The sequence below is a fragment of the Hydractinia symbiolongicarpus genome, chromosome 2 (assembly GCF_029227915.1).
Source record: "Hydractinia symbiolongicarpus strain clone_291-10 chromosome 2, HSymV2.1, whole genome shotgun sequence".
Lineage (NCBI taxonomy): Eukaryota > Metazoa > Cnidaria > Hydrozoa > Anthoathecata > Hydractiniidae > Hydractinia > Hydractinia symbiolongicarpus.
The window spans coordinates 24,423,861-24,442,270 of record NC_079876.1 but is presented as its reverse complement, the minus strand read 5'-3'; the positions used below and the strand labels follow the sequence as shown (position 1 = coordinate 24,442,270).

The window sequence follows — 18,410 nt, the reverse complement described above, 5'->3', positions numbered from 1 at the left end:
AATACACCTTTTCTATATGTCACTTCAGCCATAAATTATAGGTTAAACATGGTGTACACAGTGTTGTAAATACCTATTTTCATTCGAATGTAAACTTTATGTGTATAAAAATAAATCTATCATTTCAGCCTTTGGTGATATTGCTGCTGTTATCCTGTATGAAATTGTATGACCAGTATGATCTTCAATATGATGACAAATGTTTTCTTTGATATTTAGTTGAAAATTCACAATTGTAAAATGAAAAAAGTTCAAATGCTCAAACAATGGAACTCTTGTATTTCTGGGATCAATTCCCAGCAGGAGTAATTGTTCATTACTGTTTTATTTCAGAAATATTAGAAAGAAAGAAATGAAAAAAGAAAGACAGACAGAAATAAGCAAGAGAGTTAGTCAATACAGTTGCATATTGAAATAGAAAGTTTGTCCTTTTTGTTATTCAGAAGACTGTCAAAGGTGTGAAACAATTTTTCTGTGTGTCACAATTTATTCGATTCTTTGTATTTTCTGTCATAAAAACAAATTTATTGTCGTCATTTTTTGACACATTTAGAGCCATTTGAGGCATTTAGAGGGCTCTAAAAGCGTTGGCTTCCAGGGCTCCGCCATGGACCCGTTGGGGGGCTCACAACGCCCCCCAAACCCCCAGTTGTTCTGGATTGCGCCCGATAGGGCGCCCGTTGGGGCGTTGTAAATTCAATTATTCTAAAAAATATTTTTTAAGAATTTTTTTATATAGGCCTACATCCAGTAATTCTCTGGATCCGACCCTGGTAATAGCTTAAGAAAGGGGCATCGAAATTTTTAAAACTCGCGCATCATAATTAGTTAAAACTTACGTCATTGCTTACAATATTTTCCGATATGGCCCGTGACGAAAGAAACTTTGCTTAAAGTTTGAATATGATAGCATAATATATAGACACGAGATAAAGTTCACAAGCGCAAAACAAAAACTAAACATTCCCTACTAAACTTTCATCAAAAGTTTATTTGTAATCACCCGCAAATAATGTTAACATAATGTTCAATTTAAGGTCATGGTTTCATTATCCTGATTTTCCTGTTTCATTTTCTTTTAGAGAACGCATCAAACCCGAGTTAATTAATCCGTATTATAACTGTTCAAGTAATACCTTAACCGACGTCAAATTGCCTGGAATTGCAAGTTATTATGGGGTTAATATTATTAGGCCGTGTTATCATGTCAGCCTTATTCCACCATTGTGATCTACATTTTAGGCCGCTTGCTCCTTTAGTTGCTGGTTTGATTGTAATAAATAAAACATATAGGTTTACCTATCTCTCACCTACATACCTAAAATATTAACTTCTGATGAATTTTTTTCCACATTATTCAATCGCGCTTCACATGTGTATTTACCACTGTCTGCGGACTGAACAGTTCTGGTGTATGTAAAGGATGATTGAAATGATGTGATGTTTGCAGTACCTTTCCAAAATTTGTATTCAATACCTGCAGGTGAGGATGACGTATTAACACGGCATGTTAATGTAAGTGATTCGCCAGAATTCAAAGAATTTGAAGATGTTTGTAAAGTGGGAACTTCAAACAATTCTAAAAAAAATGGTCATACTATGTCTAACAAAATTTTCATTATATTTCTTTAAATTAGTCACAAAATAATACTGCAAGGTAGATAGTTGCGAACTAAATATTACTAAGAAAGTTATAAGTTAAAATTCTGACACAGAATTGTTAAAAACATAATGCGGAAAACAAAAAGATTATAGATTATGATACATGAGGAACGTTTTTCAAAATAGTTATGCACAGCTTTATCTACTTTTATTTTTTACGACAATTTCTTTTAATTGAGAACAGTATTATTATTACGGTATTCGACGCTTAATTGGAACCTCCTGAGAAGTTTAAAAAAGTTTAAGTTAATAAAAGTTTCCGTTAAGCAATTTTAAACTAAAAAAAAGGAGAAATAAAGACAGGTGATTCTTTTAAAAACCATAAAACTTTGGATAACGTAATAAAAAAGTAATGTAGCCCTTAATATATCAATGCTGAAAGTATTTTTTATGGGCAATGCTTATTATATGAATATCTACGCAAAGCAAAAATTCTTGCAGCTAAACTGCATGACATTGATAATTATAGGAATAAAAAATGCAGAATACAAAATTGGTTTAAGTTAATGAAAAACTTTGAGGTTAACGGTTTTGTACTTATCCTGCGTTTTTTTAAGGAGTTTGTTAAGGAAATCCATTAGAGAACTGATAAAGCTTGAGTAAAAAAAGTTCAAGTTGATTCCTTTTCCGTATTATCCAGCGGCTACTGTCTGTTTGTGGCGAATACAAATGTTTGCCCGTAGTTTGAGATCACAGCATGAACTCCATAGTATTGATAAAGTCTTCGGGGTAAAGATTATTTTTGAAGAATACAGCAGAAGTGCGAACCACGCTGTGAGCAATCCCCTACTCGCATTTTATTTTCAACACCTGATATAAACAGTTCTGTGTATTAGCAGAAATTTGAACTCATTGGTTTTAACATAATTCAATACAAACAATGCAGGAAATCTTGTCTGGAAAGAACTTTACAATTTTCCCTTCTAAACTTTACATATGCCTAGCTTCACTGAAATGCCGATTTAATGTAGTCTGGAATCTTAATACACAAATTTTTTGATACGAAACTATTCATTCTTTTTAAGTTTTATGTAAGTAGTGAAAAGAAGAAAAACAGTCACATTTCGGCACAACGAAAATGAACAGAACTGTACAAGAAAAAGATTTTGTTTTCTTGCAGTTTTCTTTCTTTCGTATAAAAGAAGTTATTCATTCTGTTTTTGCAACAAATAAATTTGTTGTGTTACTTGTGCTTATGTCTGTACAGACGTGAAGTTGCTTCAAACTTTTTATAAATCCAGTTTAGTTGCTGGTTGAAAAATCGTGTAGATGTATTAATTCCAAGATCAGTGTTTGAGCACATGCACGACTGAGATCAATGAATGTACGCGAAAGGTATTATTAAAAGGGGCGAGGAATATAGTCAACTATTTCTTAAGGTTTTTGACACCCTTTTCCCCTTCTGTCAACCTGCATGAATGCTATTGATCACATAAAAGGTAAAAATTTTGCTTAATTAGTAAAACAAAGGGTTTGAAAATTGTAAAGGTCGACATTACAACAATATTGTAACCCCCTCGTCAACCAATTTCAACTTTAGCATACCCCCACACCCGCCTCCCCTAACAGTTGACGTCATTTGTTATACGTTGTCAATGTAGACTTATAGACATTTTTAGAATTAACTTACCATTCACTGTTAATGATACAGAATTACTCGTGACTGAAAGAGGAGGTGTTGTTGATGCTGATACATTGCACTTATATAAAGCAGAATCTGATTTATTCGCTTTTGATATAATGAAGACATTATTACCACCTGTTGTTATAACATTACCATCTTTTTGGAATGAATAAGAAACTGGGTTTAAGTTTGTATCCACACCACAAGTAAAAGTGACACTGTCACCTTCATTAATAGTTGACGATGTTGGTGAAATAGTCAATACTGCATTTTCCAAGTCTAAGAAAATAATGTTGAATATTTCACTATCCTTGTGTTCTGCAGCTTTTACTATAAAGGCTTTGTCTTTTAAGAAATTGTTATATTAAATTGGCCCCACCCACCCCTTTACCCTGCACACTCACACCCTAATGAAAACATCCATCAATATTTATAATAGTAAAATGATCACACTGTTTAGGGAGATATTTCAAAATTTAAAAAATATTGAAAAAAATACATTTTTTTAATTTAATTTTAAGCTATTTTATGATTTTGGAGTAATGTTACTGATTAGAAAAATGCATAAATTTTATAAGGAGGAGTCATGCAATAACAATTTTTGGATGTAATCATGTAAAAGATGGATGTAATCAACCAATTCAATCAGCAAAGAAGCTCTCAAGCAAAACATTGCTGTTGTTAAGATCAGCTTTCAATGTAAACACAAATACCATAATAGATTTTGCTGTTATGAAAGATTTAAACGGTGGCAAAACTAAATATTTTATTTATATATTTATTAAATAATTTTTAACTTCGATGCCACCATTATACGCATTGTGTACTTTTTAAAGAACACTTATTTGTTATGAAAAATGAGCGGACAATAGGTTAGTAAGTTGAAAAGAGTTAGTACTTCTATGTTTTTGCTGTCTAAAAACAAAAACCATTACAGCAAAATTTTGCCGTTGCCAACCTTAAGAGCATTCACTACAACAAAAGCTAAGTAATTGTTCCACCTCAAAAAATTATAAGAATAAAATTCAGTGGTTTGATTGGATAATGAATTGTCAATTGACTATGCATTATAGCCAATTTCTGGAAAGTTGCTCAAGGATTCGTCCTTGGATTATTGTTACTTGTTTTAATGACTTAGATTATACAATTCATAACTCTTACTTCCATCTGTATAAGGATGATACAATTACTGTTCAAAGCTGTAATTCTTCTCTTGAACGCTAATCTGCACTTAAATGCGAGTTAAGTATTTTCAAAAAATAGATCCACATTAATTATTTACTATAATTATTTACTATAAATACTGATAAATTGAAGTAACCTATCACTTTCAATAATTGTTGACGATGTTGATGAGGAAGTCAACACTGCAACACCAAATTAGCTTAATCAAGTTTAGCCGTCCATATCATCATAACAAACACATTTTTAAGTCATTTGCAAAAAATCGATGTAACACGTTTGCTAATAATGAGGCAAAACTTCTTTGTGTTTGAGTTTATGCAACTTTGTTGATTTATCATAAAAAATAATTAAATTGCAGCTTTAAAGTAACTTCCAATAAATGGCAACAAATGACTTTATCGAGAAAAACATTCTCATTTTCAAGCGCAAAATAACTCTTTTTACCTAGACCTAATACTATTAAACTTATTAAGAAATAGTATTACTCACTCCACAAGTAAATGTTGACACTAAAATTTTAATTAGATTTTGTATGGGAGAAATTTACAACTAAGATTTATTGTTAGTGTAAATAAAAACTTAATAATAGAAGACATGACTAGTTAGAACATTATTTGACTGATAAATATACAATACTTGGCTGTTGAAGATACAATTTTCTTTATAAGTCAAAAAAGGCTAAATGACTTTGACGAAAAATAGTGTTGATTATGAAAAAAAAAAGGTAATGACTGTTGCATTCCTTCGTTTTCTCTCTCAAAATTCCTTCTCTATTAAACACAACCCTTATATTGCAGTTGTCTGTTGAAGAAGACAAAATAAAGGTTATCATTTCATCCTCCAGATGATGTGAATGAAGCTCCAAAAATTCCCTCCCAAATCCAGCCCCGCCCTCTCCCCCTTCCTCCCCAAGTTTTTTTGTCTGCTTTCGCCTTAACTTTATTAGATAAAACATAAAAATTGTTTAGTTGAAAAGCAATAAAAGGCAAAAACACGAAGAAACGTAAGCGTTCTTCAATGTTAAGAAAGCACTTACAATTGACAGTTATGGTAAGCTTCGTTGATGATAATGTTTCAGAATCAGTTCCATTTTTTGCTGAACAATGATATACACCAGCTTGTTTTTTTGTAATACTATTGATAGTTAACATTTGAGAAGTTTCATCAGAAATTTGATTGTTGTCTTTAAACCATTTAAATGTGATACTAGAAACATCTTCTTCAATGTTACATTTAAGTTGTAGTTCTGATCCTGTATTCAGTGTTGCGGTGCCTTTTATAATTATAACTGAAGGATTTGGAATTTTTCCTAAAGTAAAATGTACAAATGATAAATAAATTGTTATGAAGCACTGCTAATAATGTAAAATTTGTGGATTATTATATGCCCTCTAATAGAAAAATACAATAAACAGATGTTTTAAACAGGCGCAAAAAAAAAACGTAAACATAACGAACACACCTTGAGCAGGGTACACCAACATGAATAAAAACAGAATCATCTTTATCTTCTGTCTACAAAAAAACACAATGTAATAAATCCTCCATAATTCCTCATTCTATCTCTCGTTAATACAAAATATTTTATTGGCAGGGTGGAAATGTTCTACTTTTCTACTTGAATCTCCACAACTCGAACACTTCTTAAATCCGGAAACTTCCTTATCCGAACATTTATTTTTGTCCCATGGGTATTTTCTCACTATAATTGCAATTTCGTGACATGTGACTAGGTCTTGAAACAATTGAATGCAGTTGAACAATTCTACTGTTAGATGTACCAGGGGCCTTACATGATTCAATGTCATTCGAACAAAATGTAAATACTTTTTACCGTTTCGAAAATCCCACAATCATTGCTGCGGCAAAATGTCGAGAAGAAGATAAAGATTTGTTAACCAAATCCGACGCTGCCATCTCACCTGACAATTACGTAGATTTCGATATCAAAGTAACCACATCATAACTAACGAACGCTAACATAATCGCGAAAGTAACCAGAACCCATGGAAACGACGACGACGAAAATAAAGAAAGTGGCACGGCAGAGGATAAAACAAACCGAGAAACGAAGAAGTGCAAAAAGTTAATGACTTTCTCAAGATTTTAGCCTCAATTCTACTTCCAGGGAAGCTGTTAGAGATGGCTGAAGGACTAGAAATGTAATGTAGAAAAAGAGTTCATTTTTAGCAGAAAGTAGACTTTGATCTCGGATTCCTTTTTGAAACATCTGCAAATATGCAATAATACGTAAATACTTTGATAACATTACTACTGCAGAAAAATAGTTAGCATCATTATATTCTGTCGCAAGAATTTTTATCGTCATCACCCTTTATTTTTTATACAAGCCATGTCTCGGATATGGTTGTCCGTTTTTCACACAAATCAAATGGCTACAGGAAATTTTGGCTTAAAAACTTAAATGCATTTCGTTTATTGCACCTAAACCACACCCCACCTCTTCACAACCATGGTCAACGAATATATACTTTGGTCTATCCTTCAAACAAACTTCATGACACGACGTTTGCATCATAAACCGTCATCGTCGTCGTCACAATTATCTGTATGTAGAAATAACAACAAAATAGCGAGATTGTGACGAAATGACGACAAAATAGAAAAATATGACGAAAACAACAAAATAGCGAGATTGTGACGAAATGACGACAAAACAGCGAAAATATGACGAAAACAACAAAATAGCGAGATTGTGACGAAATGACGACAAAAATGCAGTAACACATATCTCCATTAAAACTTTTAAACGTTTTAAGGGAATTCCCCTTTTGATTAATTTGACTTTGAATTTTCCCCTCCATTAATTTCAGTACGTTGTTTTGTAAAACGAATTACGTGAAAATTCAAGAATTGAAAGACATCATGACTGTAAAATGTCTGTTAAGTACAGGTATACGTTAAACGAAGAGTTGTAAATGATTGATTGATGAAAACAAGCATAACACGCTTATGAAGGTTTTGTTTTGTAATGAAAAAGGAAAACAGGAGAATCAAAGCAAAATCTTGTATGGTGTATACCAGAACTCTTGGCTATGATTCTATATTCAATAATAAAAAAATAAAAAAAATGAAAGCAGTAATAGATTAAAATAAGGATCAAGTGTCAGAAGACACCTCCTAGTGATGGTGTTGAGCTACCCTGCCTATTTTGATGCAGCAGAATTTTATAAAAGAACCACACGAAAAAAGTACTTGCATTGATAAAGTGTCCTCATACCTTGATTCTTTCACATACTAGGATAAACGCTTTACCTTGGTAGATACCCGATAAAGTCAACCAGCTTTGAACTTTCACTCAAGCTTTAAAAATACTCTAGTAAAAATACCAATTTAAAATCAAAATCCAACGGTTGAAAATCAGACAACTCATATATCTGACTGTTGCTTTTGTATACAAATCCTCTCTTCATTTAGCAAGCATTTGAAGGACAGAAAGTGCTTCATCTGAAAGCCAACAATAAAAAGCAACTGCAAGCCCAGGTTTTTTTTAGCTCTGAAAGAATTGTATATATAGGTTTAACAAAGCGTTAATTTAATACAAGGGAAAGAATTTAATTAAGACGTTGAAGAGTAAAAGTAATTAACAAATTTTTTTATTACAAAACTAATCTTTTCCAAGTTAATAACTTTCAGTTCATATAAATACATCTTTTACTATTTTTCTCATATCTGACTAAAAATTAACTTAACTTAATTTTAAAAGAATTAAATTTAAAGCAGTAATTTCATTTCATATTAGAAACTAGATTCCTTTAGATTAAAGTATTGTGGTTGGGTTGTTAATAACTATTTATATTAAATTAGATTGGTTGCATAAATAAGTTTAACCTTAATTAAAAATGCATACAGAAATAAAAAGCATTCCAAGATGATAAAAGTAAAGAAGTTCCTTTGAGAGTGCTAGGTGAAAAAATAAGACCCAAAGTGATTTAAGATTTTGTTATGCGTAATTGATAAGCGATTTCGGCTTGCCTTAGTCAACGGGTTGCTGTTTAAACCCATTTTACGCTAGCACAGTAGCGGAATGATAATTATTCTGCAGGTAGCAGCTCCGATAGAAAATACTTTTGAACATTGAAATAATATTATTATTTTAGTTAAAGAAAATGCAGGTAAACAAGAAAGAACTTGAAGCTTCATCTCAACTACTTGACTAAGAAGTATGAAATTTTTCATGCAACAAAGGGCTGGCATGAAATGTTTTCAACAAAAGGTGAACAAATGTAATAAAATATTTTCTAAAATATTAAACGAAAAAACAAAGCTACAATCTTCATATTTTAAAAGCAAGAAAGACATTACTTTGTAGAAGCTAGAAGTTGTATGAATATCACTGCAGAGAAGTCGATAAAAGGAGGCAAATGATAAAATTTGTATTAAACTATTTCTAACCACTTCAGGAACCTGTAGAAAATTGGCCCAAAAAACGTAATATGAAGATAGCTAACTTAATTTATTTACAAACTGAAGTATGTCTTCTAATATAAAAAAAGTATTAGGATTTATCCTTTGGAGGCAGACCAGCACAGTATTTTACAAGCAGAGTCACGGCGGAGAAAAATAGCTGATGACACTGATGCGGTATACTCTGTCAAAATATGATCTAAAACATTAATCTTAATAACGACAGATAAGATTCTCTTTACAACAAAGTCAAACATAAAATATTGTTTATTTGTGTCGTTTAATAAACAAAGAGCATGCAATACCTGTTTTGTTATATACCTAATTTATTCGTATTTATTTTCGTTACAGTCTTAACGTTATAACACGTGCAACAACCTCCACCCTTCTCACAAGTCGATTAACCATCAGAGATGAAACAAGTTAGAGCTGAAACATAACTACTACACTACTAATACCGCATTATTCTTGTCCCACATGGAGTTTAGAAAAAAATTAAGTTATTTTCGGTTGAGCAAAGCGAGTTTGAAAATAACCTCTTTTATTGCCTTTTTTTGTTTTCAGAAATATACATGCGATCGTAGGTGTTTACAAAATTCCCGCCATAATTATTTTAGAATACTTTTAACCAATCAGGTGTGGTGATTAAGATATCGGGTGTTACATCCGAGATCTTATTAAAATTGGCCTCATTATAAAGTTTTTAACAAAAGAAATTAATGCTTGGACGATTTGAATGATTGAAATTGATCACAAATAACAAGAACACAAAAAGCTGAATCAGGGTAAATTTTCATTAAACAATAGAAGTGGATAATTGTTTGACAGACGGTTTTACTTAAAGGGGCTACGAACCGGTTAAAATGCTCACCTTCTGTATATCCCGTGCACATTTTAAAGATCCGGCAAACGCGTTTTGCGCAATGAACAGACCAGCGCATTTGCTCATTGGTTCAATATTTTTGTTGAAAAGTATATTACAAAGATATATTTCAGCGAGACTCATTCTGGATGAAACATGACCAAGGCTGGAGAGGATAAGAACTCTAGATATATCTATATTTATACGTCTGTATAGTCTATAAATTACATACATGCCGGAAAAAAAGCCAGTTTGGTTATTCACCGCCATCAGCTCGACTTTCGTGTAAGTCACTAAAGTCGAAAACCAACAGCCGTTCCGTAGCCCCTTTAAGGTCAAAATAAAAGTACAACGCAAATATGCTGTACTATTGTGTCGTATAAATACATATCCAAAAAATTATTTGGAGGTTTTTAACCTCGTTCTCAGGCAATTTGATTAGCCGCTCTCTATTAATAGTGCAGGGACCAAAAGAATCTGGGAAGAAGGGTAGGATGTTTTATATTGCATATTTTAAATTGTGAATGGATTATGAAACTGGTAATAGGGCAATAATACTATAAAAGAAATCGTATATATATATTTTTTATTTTTTGTTTGTGTTTTTTTTATTACTTTGTCCATTCTCTTCGTTCATTTTGAGTTGCTTTTTTATTTAATGTTTTCATAACTTATGTCTTATAATGTCGTTTTAGAATCATGCACATAAGCATCATAGCGTTAAAAATAAAATGTCGTAAACTTATAATTATTTTGTTACGCCATAAGCGGAAACGAAGAAAATAGTGTCGTGTATTTGGGGCTTTACATGTATATAATAATAAAATTTACTTAATCCTGGAAGTCAATGCAACCTACTTTGAACTCCACTACGAGGATAAATTTCTAATGAACACAAGACAATAGGACACTGTTGTATCCTGGTGTAAGCTATGGGAATGGGTTATTGGATGTTACATGTTTACGGACATATAAAGCAATTTTAATTAACAAATATCTAAGGTAAGCCTCTTTGTCATATGTAGACAAAAATCCCGGCTGAAACGAAACCATTGATATTATTTTCAGGTAATATGACAGATATGAAAGTACTGCGATTTTTTTTATTTGATTATATTTTTTTGAAGAGAAACATAAAGTTAGCTATGTGTTTTTATGTTTTTATAATTTCTTCGTTATATTCCAAATATGGACAGAAGCGTCACACGGTGAATGCTCCGCATCCGGCAGTCTGTAAATTCGCTACTTTCGCACACACGTAGGACAGGATGACAGCGTTAAAACGTTCTAGTCGCATTCTATAGCACGCCCGCACTACAGAAAAATCCACTTCTGGGCCTGCAAAGGCCCCAAAATTCGTGAAGAATGGCCATACTGACGTCAGCAACAGTTTAAAGCGTTTGAATTTAACCAAGTAGTTAAAGATCTTAACATTGACAAGTGAACTTTGTCAAGTTAAAAATTTGTGAACCTAAAATAGTACTACTCTACTTGTGATGACAGATCTGTATTTTCCTCACATATTTCGACTAGGATTCTAGTTCTTTCTTATCAATATGGAAAGACGAAAATTTGAAAAATGGTGCAGTTATTGCAGATAGTTTAAAATGCAAACAAGTTGTATTCGGTACGGTCTGAGAGAATAGTTTATGTCATGTTAATTGCAGTTTCCATCTAGTTTGCGGAATGAACAAAAACAGAGATATTTGCTTCAATAAAGGTACGTGGTATTTTGTTTACCTACATCAATCCATGTCTCTCTGCTCTGTTTACTTGACACTAGTCCGTAGCGCGTAAATTTAAAATAATAAAATTTAGGATAAATTTAGAAAATTTACCTCTAAAATGTGTTTCATCTAAATGCGGCAAATATATTGAAACAATTGATTGTCATATGCACTTATTTTGTATCAACACAAGACTGCATATTATAAAACCATGTGACTACTCTCTCATGAGAGATTTGTTTTATTTTCTAATCAACATAAGCCCTTTAAAGACTCGATTTTACTAGCTCTTAGATAATGATCCACGTGTTCTGCTTTTTGATACTACAAAGCAATCGAAACGAAAATTTAAGTGTTGTGAAAACACGGTATGTACCAGCTATGGCAACGGATGTGATTTTAATAACGTAGCTAACTACAATTGCAATAAAATATGGGGATTGTTATTCTCACAATACAGACAACCTCTAATTGTAAAAATATGGCATGATTCGGCATATTATTTGGGCATACCAAAATCGCCCTAAAATGAATTAATGTTAACTGGGATTTCTCATTACTTCTTGAATAGTTCAGCTTACTGTGGAACCCCCTTGTAGTGGACGTTGTATAAAGCAGACACCTCTTTTACAACGAAACGAAAGAACGGCAGTCAAATTTCCATAACAAAAACACTTTGTAGTGGATTCTGCCTTCTCTTTACAGCACACGTCAATTAAAGGTTCCAGTTTGCATTACCCATTTAACTGACTCGCCTAAAATTGGGTCATATAAAGCAATTCTTGTCAGATGTTTATCTATGTTTAAGACGATGTTTCCTATTTTAGATTTCATCACTTATTATTTTTTGTCACTGTCGTTTTTTCTACTCGTGCAATGCTCTCATGAAAGCCACTCTCACCTTGAGCAGCATGTTAAACGCATGATTTTATTACCAAAACTTTTGTATATTGAACTAGTCGTTAGCCCGTGGAAAAATCCACGGGTTCGCTCGTCCTTTTTATACCGCATTGCGTGCGTCTCGCTACCTGCGCAACTAAGCTACCATTTTGCGTGACAGACGGACGGACGGACGGACGGACGGACGGACGGACGGACGGACGGACGGACGGACGGACGGACGGACGGACGGACGGACGGACGGACGGACGGACGGACGGACGGACGGACGGACGGACGGACGGACGGACGGACGGACGGACGGACGGACGGACGGACGGACGGACGGACGGACGGACGGACGGACGGACGAATCCAGTCCATTGATAAAGTTTGCGGTCCGTTTTACTTGATCCTGATACTCTCCGGTGCATGTTTTCAAAGTATTACTTTAAGGGCAGAAACATGAGGCAGAAACATTTTCACACGCGTTTTCGTCTTTTTGCCCTTTTTCGGGAAAGCTTCCGCCTTTGAAAATTCCAATAGAGCAAAACGCAAAAGGTTTTTCACGCGATATCATAGCCAATTTAAAAAAACGTTTTTCACGCGAAAAAATCATTTAATTCAAAGCAAATTTAAGGCTGAATGGATGGATATTGTTAATGCGCATATAATCTTTTACTTTCTTCAGTCTATCAATCTATTACAATAACTCTATCTCTTCCTTTTTTCAATCTATCAACCTATTACAATAACTTTTATCTCTTTCTTTTTTTTGCCCTGCTAAAAATTTCTCTCATATCTTTATTTCCTCCAATTTTTGTTGCAGTTTTCTTCTTTTTTTCTATTTTGCACTGAAACAGGTGGAGTGTTCGCGACTAGGGGTGAAGTCGTTACAAAATTAAAAAGGTTGCCAACGGCTCTGTCTTCTACAGACTCGATATAACACGAGAGTTTGAATTATTATGTGGCTGCAAAATTCAGCGGTACATTGGTGAAAATGAAGAAACTAATGACGAAACTACCCCATAATTCTCTGGTTTCAAGATCAACTTCAAATTTTAAAATCTTTTTGGCTAATAGCGGAAATCCTCAATCCCCCGGGCGTCTTGTTTCTCTCTTGAAAAGCACATTATGCGAGAACAATCAGATAATTTTTTTATTCGTTTAGGTCTTTATATTTTCAAATCCTGCCAGTAAGCTGTTTTATTATGACTAGAATGTTTATAAAATAATATTCTGTTCCCAAACTTTGTCTTCCATAAAATAAGTTAGGCAATTAAATGTTTTTTTTATAAAAATCCATTTTGGTTTCATTTAGTAAAATATCTATTATATAATATTTTTTCAGAAATAATTTTTGCAAATAGAAATTTTTATTTCGCATCGCAGAAATTTTTATCGCCAAAATTTATTTTGTGAAATTTTTGCCTTAATATATGTCATATTTTAATCTTTTAAAGTATTTTAAAGGTTTATTTCTTTCGTTGTCACTCTCAATAATATCGGAAAAAGTTGTTTGTTATATTGTTATGGGGTATTACATGGTGACCGTTTCATCAAATATTTAATTATTTATACTAGTATTTGAAACATTATTTTTGTAACCTGAAATATAAAATCATGTTTGTTCATACTCGTCCCCAGGATTTGTTGCCTATGTCAAAGCCGCCATCTTTATAGTAAATCCTTGCATATATTATGACGCGTGAATGAATTATCTATGTTGGATGTAAACCAATCGCATTACAGAACTCACCAGCCTGTACCAAGGTTTTTTTCTCCGCCGGTTTCGATGTCATAAAGTCAAAAGTGCCTGGGGACGAGTTTGATGCTTTTTAAATTTGCTACAGGTACCTTAACAAGATTAATTTGCGCGTAGCAATTTTTGTGGTAATTTTGCGAACGTTAGCTAATTTTCGCGGATGAGTATTATGCGTAATTTTCTGGAATATAAAATTTCGCAAATCATAATTATTGGCAATAAGAAGTGCGGGGAAAAAAACTGAAAATATAGTTTCCGCTAAAATCATACTTTTCACTAAGGGTCGTCCTGACTGCCATTCCAGGTGGGTAAGAATTGCAAAAAACAATGTACACAACCCAATAATTTTCATGTATCCCACAGAAAAAGTGTGAAATGATGGTCCCACCACTGCAACTAATTCAAACCTTATTTTAGAAACAGTAGTATGTTTTTGTTTTTTTAGATTTAACCCAAAAATCGGGGAGAGTCTTCGGGCAACCTATAGCATTTTTTTCATACAATCATGTGAAAATCAGAAATTATGTTAAATATCTTTTTAACTATCAAAAAATTCAAACAGAATAAGAAAATTCGCTCTGGCACTAAAGTAATTGGATTTTAAGTAGATAGGGCTTATTTTACGGCTAACCTGTCAAAAAGGGAAAAGCCCCTGGGGACGGGATTGGAAAGATCCCGGACCGAATAGGGTTAAAATAAGTCTTCAAATCCCAGGAAATAGAACTCATATACTCATTGTTTTAAGTTCGCCTGAATAATCGGTTTCTAGTGACAGCTTATAGCATAGCTTCATTGTTTTTACTTTACGAGATTTGCGCATCCTCGATCTCCGGATTTTTTTGTAATAATGCTTACTGCACCAGATACTTGATTTCAAGCCTATATTTATATTTCAACATGTCACCTGGTTAGGACAATAAGTTTAGGACAGAAAGAAATTCAAAAATGAATGAGTAGATTTAGATATACAACTAATCTAAGCATCAAACTCTTTGTTGATCAATGTGTTTATGCATGATGATTATGGGAGTATATGACGCAATGCCAGAACTTAACACATCTGTATTATATGCCGTGTATACCAACATAAATCAGTGCGCAGCTATGATAACACAGCTTTCTATGAAATGATGGTTATATTATTTGTAACAACCATGTAAAGAAAGGAGAAGAAGTGGGAGAAAAATCTTTCTTTACATTGTAACATCGCTAAGCATACATCAAATGTTAGAAAAGATTTCTTACCGCATGTCTGTTGTGTATTATATCTTTAGCCTATAAATAGTAAAATTTTAATCCAAACTGCTTTTGTTTACGTTATATGAAAGGCTTTTTTTAGCATTAAAAGTTTAGATAGCATAAAATCCTATGTAGCTATATGTATTAATTAATCGTTAGCCATTTTTTTTATTATAATTCCCGCAAAATTGTGAAGCCGATTCTCTACTAGGAGAAGGTGAATCAGCGAACAAGTTTTTCACCGCAAAATTTCCCGATAATTAAAAATTCGCGCCACAACATACAGACAGAAGGAGAGTGCTTATAATGTGTGTGAAATAAGACACCAACATTCTTCCCAGAAATACGATTGTTTGTTTTGTTGTTATTGACTTTTTTTGTCACAATAAACTTTATAGTTTTCTGTTTAAGTTGCCTAGAAAATATGACACTCATTCATCATTCGACAGCCGTAAGTTTTAACAGATTGTGAGCAAATACGAAAATCGAAGACTAAAAAGCAGTTAATCCTGATAGAATATAAACCTTGTCGCTAGGAATCTATTTTATTCTCAACAGCGCTGTGTTTCTTGATATTTGTAAGGATCCAGCTGGACCTGTCCAAATTTTCAGCAGTCCATTCTGTGAGAAACATAGAAAACAAACAGTAGTTACAATTAAATGACTAATTGTGAGTGAGTATGTGTGACCATCCTTCCTTCCCTTTTTTTTGAATCTTCGATTCCGAATAGATATCGTTAAACAAATCCTTTTTGTACTCAAGTTTAACATCAAAAAATTGAAAAAACTTACGATAGACGTAATAGAGAAAACCTCTTGTGTTGCCTTATTGTGCAGCATACAACGTCGTTAAAATTATAAACTGGGGGCTGTCGCAGAACTGTAACAGAACAATTTTACTTCTGAAATCGGAGCGGTATGCTTTTTCTCGTTGTCAAAGGTCCGACTGAAGATTCTTATCTACCCTGATTGTTATAAACAGGTTTAAAATTAGAAAAAAAATACAGTATAAATTTTTACAAGGCAAGGATTCAAGAATACATTTTTTTATTTATATAGGAACGCATTTAAGAAATGTTTTTGTTTTAAGTACACTCAGGTGAGACTGACCTTGGCTCCCCAGTGATAAAATCTTTTCCTACGACAACTTGTCAGCAAAAGTAATGCATTAGCAAAGATGACACAGGATGATTAGAATTACGAAACAATAATGACGTAACGCGCGACGCTCAATTAAATTTTAATTAATTCTAACCAAGGTTGTCAACTTGCAACCCACGTTCTCTTGTCGCATTCAAGAGAGGATTGGTTGATTTTGGGACATAATGTTGAAGGGTGAGAGGTTTTTTATGATTTCCAAACGACAAACCTCTAAAACTGATTCAATGTCAGTTAACAATAAAAACTTTGCTGAAGGTCGAAAGATCCAATATAGTCGTTGTATATACAAGGGTCACAAGTTTTTTTTTTGATGTCTTTAACTTTCTATGCTATCAGTAGGGCTCTGAGCGTTTACTCTTTGTTATAAGGATGGATATAATGTGCATTTAGAAAATAATTCTTGTATCTGTTAAAGAAACGTCCCTGGAGTAAAAATACGCATGAAATAATTACGAGGCTGATACAACACTTTTAGAAAGAAAGTTGTTATTCTAAAAATGCATTTCAGCGTCACTCTTGGTTATTAACGAATCACTACTTGGAAATTTTAATTCTTCAGGAGCCAGTAGTTTACCACCACCTTAATATCGATTGGTTCTCGTACTTCACCGTCATAAAAAGTCAGTTGTCAAAAAAACAACAACGAAGACTGAAAGTCAAGAATAATATCAAGAACTCCCACGAAAAAATAAATAAGAAAATACAAATTGGAATCCGTTGACTTCGTCACCCAGTTAAATATAGTTGAGTATAAGGCAGATTTATTGGTTTGACAAGTCAAAATCATTTTCATAACAATGGTTTCGGAATGATTAACTTTTTTATGTTTCCTAAAAAACTTAAATATTTAAAAGAAAGTTACTCCATTCAGACTTATAATAGGATAATTGAGGTATTTTGCTTAAGTTTTAGACAGGTAGTACCGATTATAGCTTGTTTTCTTATTAGTATTATTTGAAACCAGCAAGCTAGCTAGCTAGCTAGCTTAAGCTAATATATTTTATATTTTTGCTTGGATTTATAGTAATACTTGAATAGTCTTTTTGTCCTTATTTCTCAAGTTAAAAAAACTAATCATTTTTATCATGCTTGATGACTACAGTTATGTTTTTGTTATGAGACTGGAAATAGTTGTATCGAGCAATAGGTGGCTAGCTAGCTAGCTACACATTTTCCGTTTTGTTTGCATCCTGTAGACCTTTTTGAATGTTTACATTTTCCGTGGTAAGCCCTTCTGGCTCTAAGAACTGTGTGGCAGGCAGAAAGATGGGGAAATTTGCTAAAGAAAGGTCTTTTTCAGCCCATTTCTTTCTACCAAAACATTTTTGAGTCTTCAAACTATTATTGAGTGTAGATGGATGACTTCTGATTGACATATATTCATACAAAGTCGTAGTTATACCTTCACGCAACAAAACAGCCTAAGAAGGACCTCATTTCAAATATCAACCTGTCTATTTCAAGCTTTATTTTCAGATAAAGGCATTGGCATTTAGTTTAGATTTATATTATAAAAGCCACAATACAAAAGTTCTTAACTATAATTTGACTTTCTTCACCAGGTCAGCATTTTTTGGCTGTCGATTTTTCTGACTTTTTTTGCACATGCCTATAATCCTGAAAAACGTAAATATTGATTAGTTGGGAGTTCATTTAAGCATTTAACAGAATCAGATTTTTCCGACCAAGGTAGTAGCATCACTCAAAAGATATTCACGTGGTCTGAATGTCACGTGGTACAATTTTCACTGAAGGGAAAACGTTTCAAGATCACACTCTAACGGAACTTAATGGAACTTAATTTTACAATTTTTACAGCCTTTGCTCCTATTTCAATGAACAAGACATGCCAACTAGTTATATAGCTACATGATTTTT

The 18,410-nt window shown here is 33.0% G+C and overlaps 1 protein-coding gene across 3 annotated transcripts in view; it reads right to left on the bottom strand.

Annotated features, from left to right (window-relative positions):
- The window catches only part of LOC130630287 (receptor-type tyrosine-protein phosphatase S-like), a 53,827-nt gene extending 45,481 nt beyond the window's left edge, over positions 1-8,346 (bottom strand). Inside the window, exons 1-5 of one of the 3 annotated variants that reach the window (XM_057443722.1) lie at positions 7,688-8,346; positions 5,934-5,982; positions 5,508-5,780; positions 3,293-3,565; positions 1,319-1,579 (exon numbers count right to left, since the gene is read on the bottom strand). In XM_057443722.1, coding sequence (XP_057299705.1) covers positions 1,319-1,579; positions 3,293-3,565; positions 5,508-5,780; positions 5,934-5,982; positions 7,688-7,693 — 862 coding nt within the window. In that variant the 5' untranslated portion in view covers positions 7,694-8,346. Of the gene's footprint in view, positions 1-1,318; positions 1,580-3,292; positions 3,566-5,507; positions 5,781-5,933; positions 5,987-7,687 lie in introns of all 3 variants that reach the window. The other 2 variants (XM_057443724.1, XM_057443723.1) reach the window with 2 other exon arrangements.
- Positions 8,347-18,410: the final 10,064 nt, after the last annotated feature.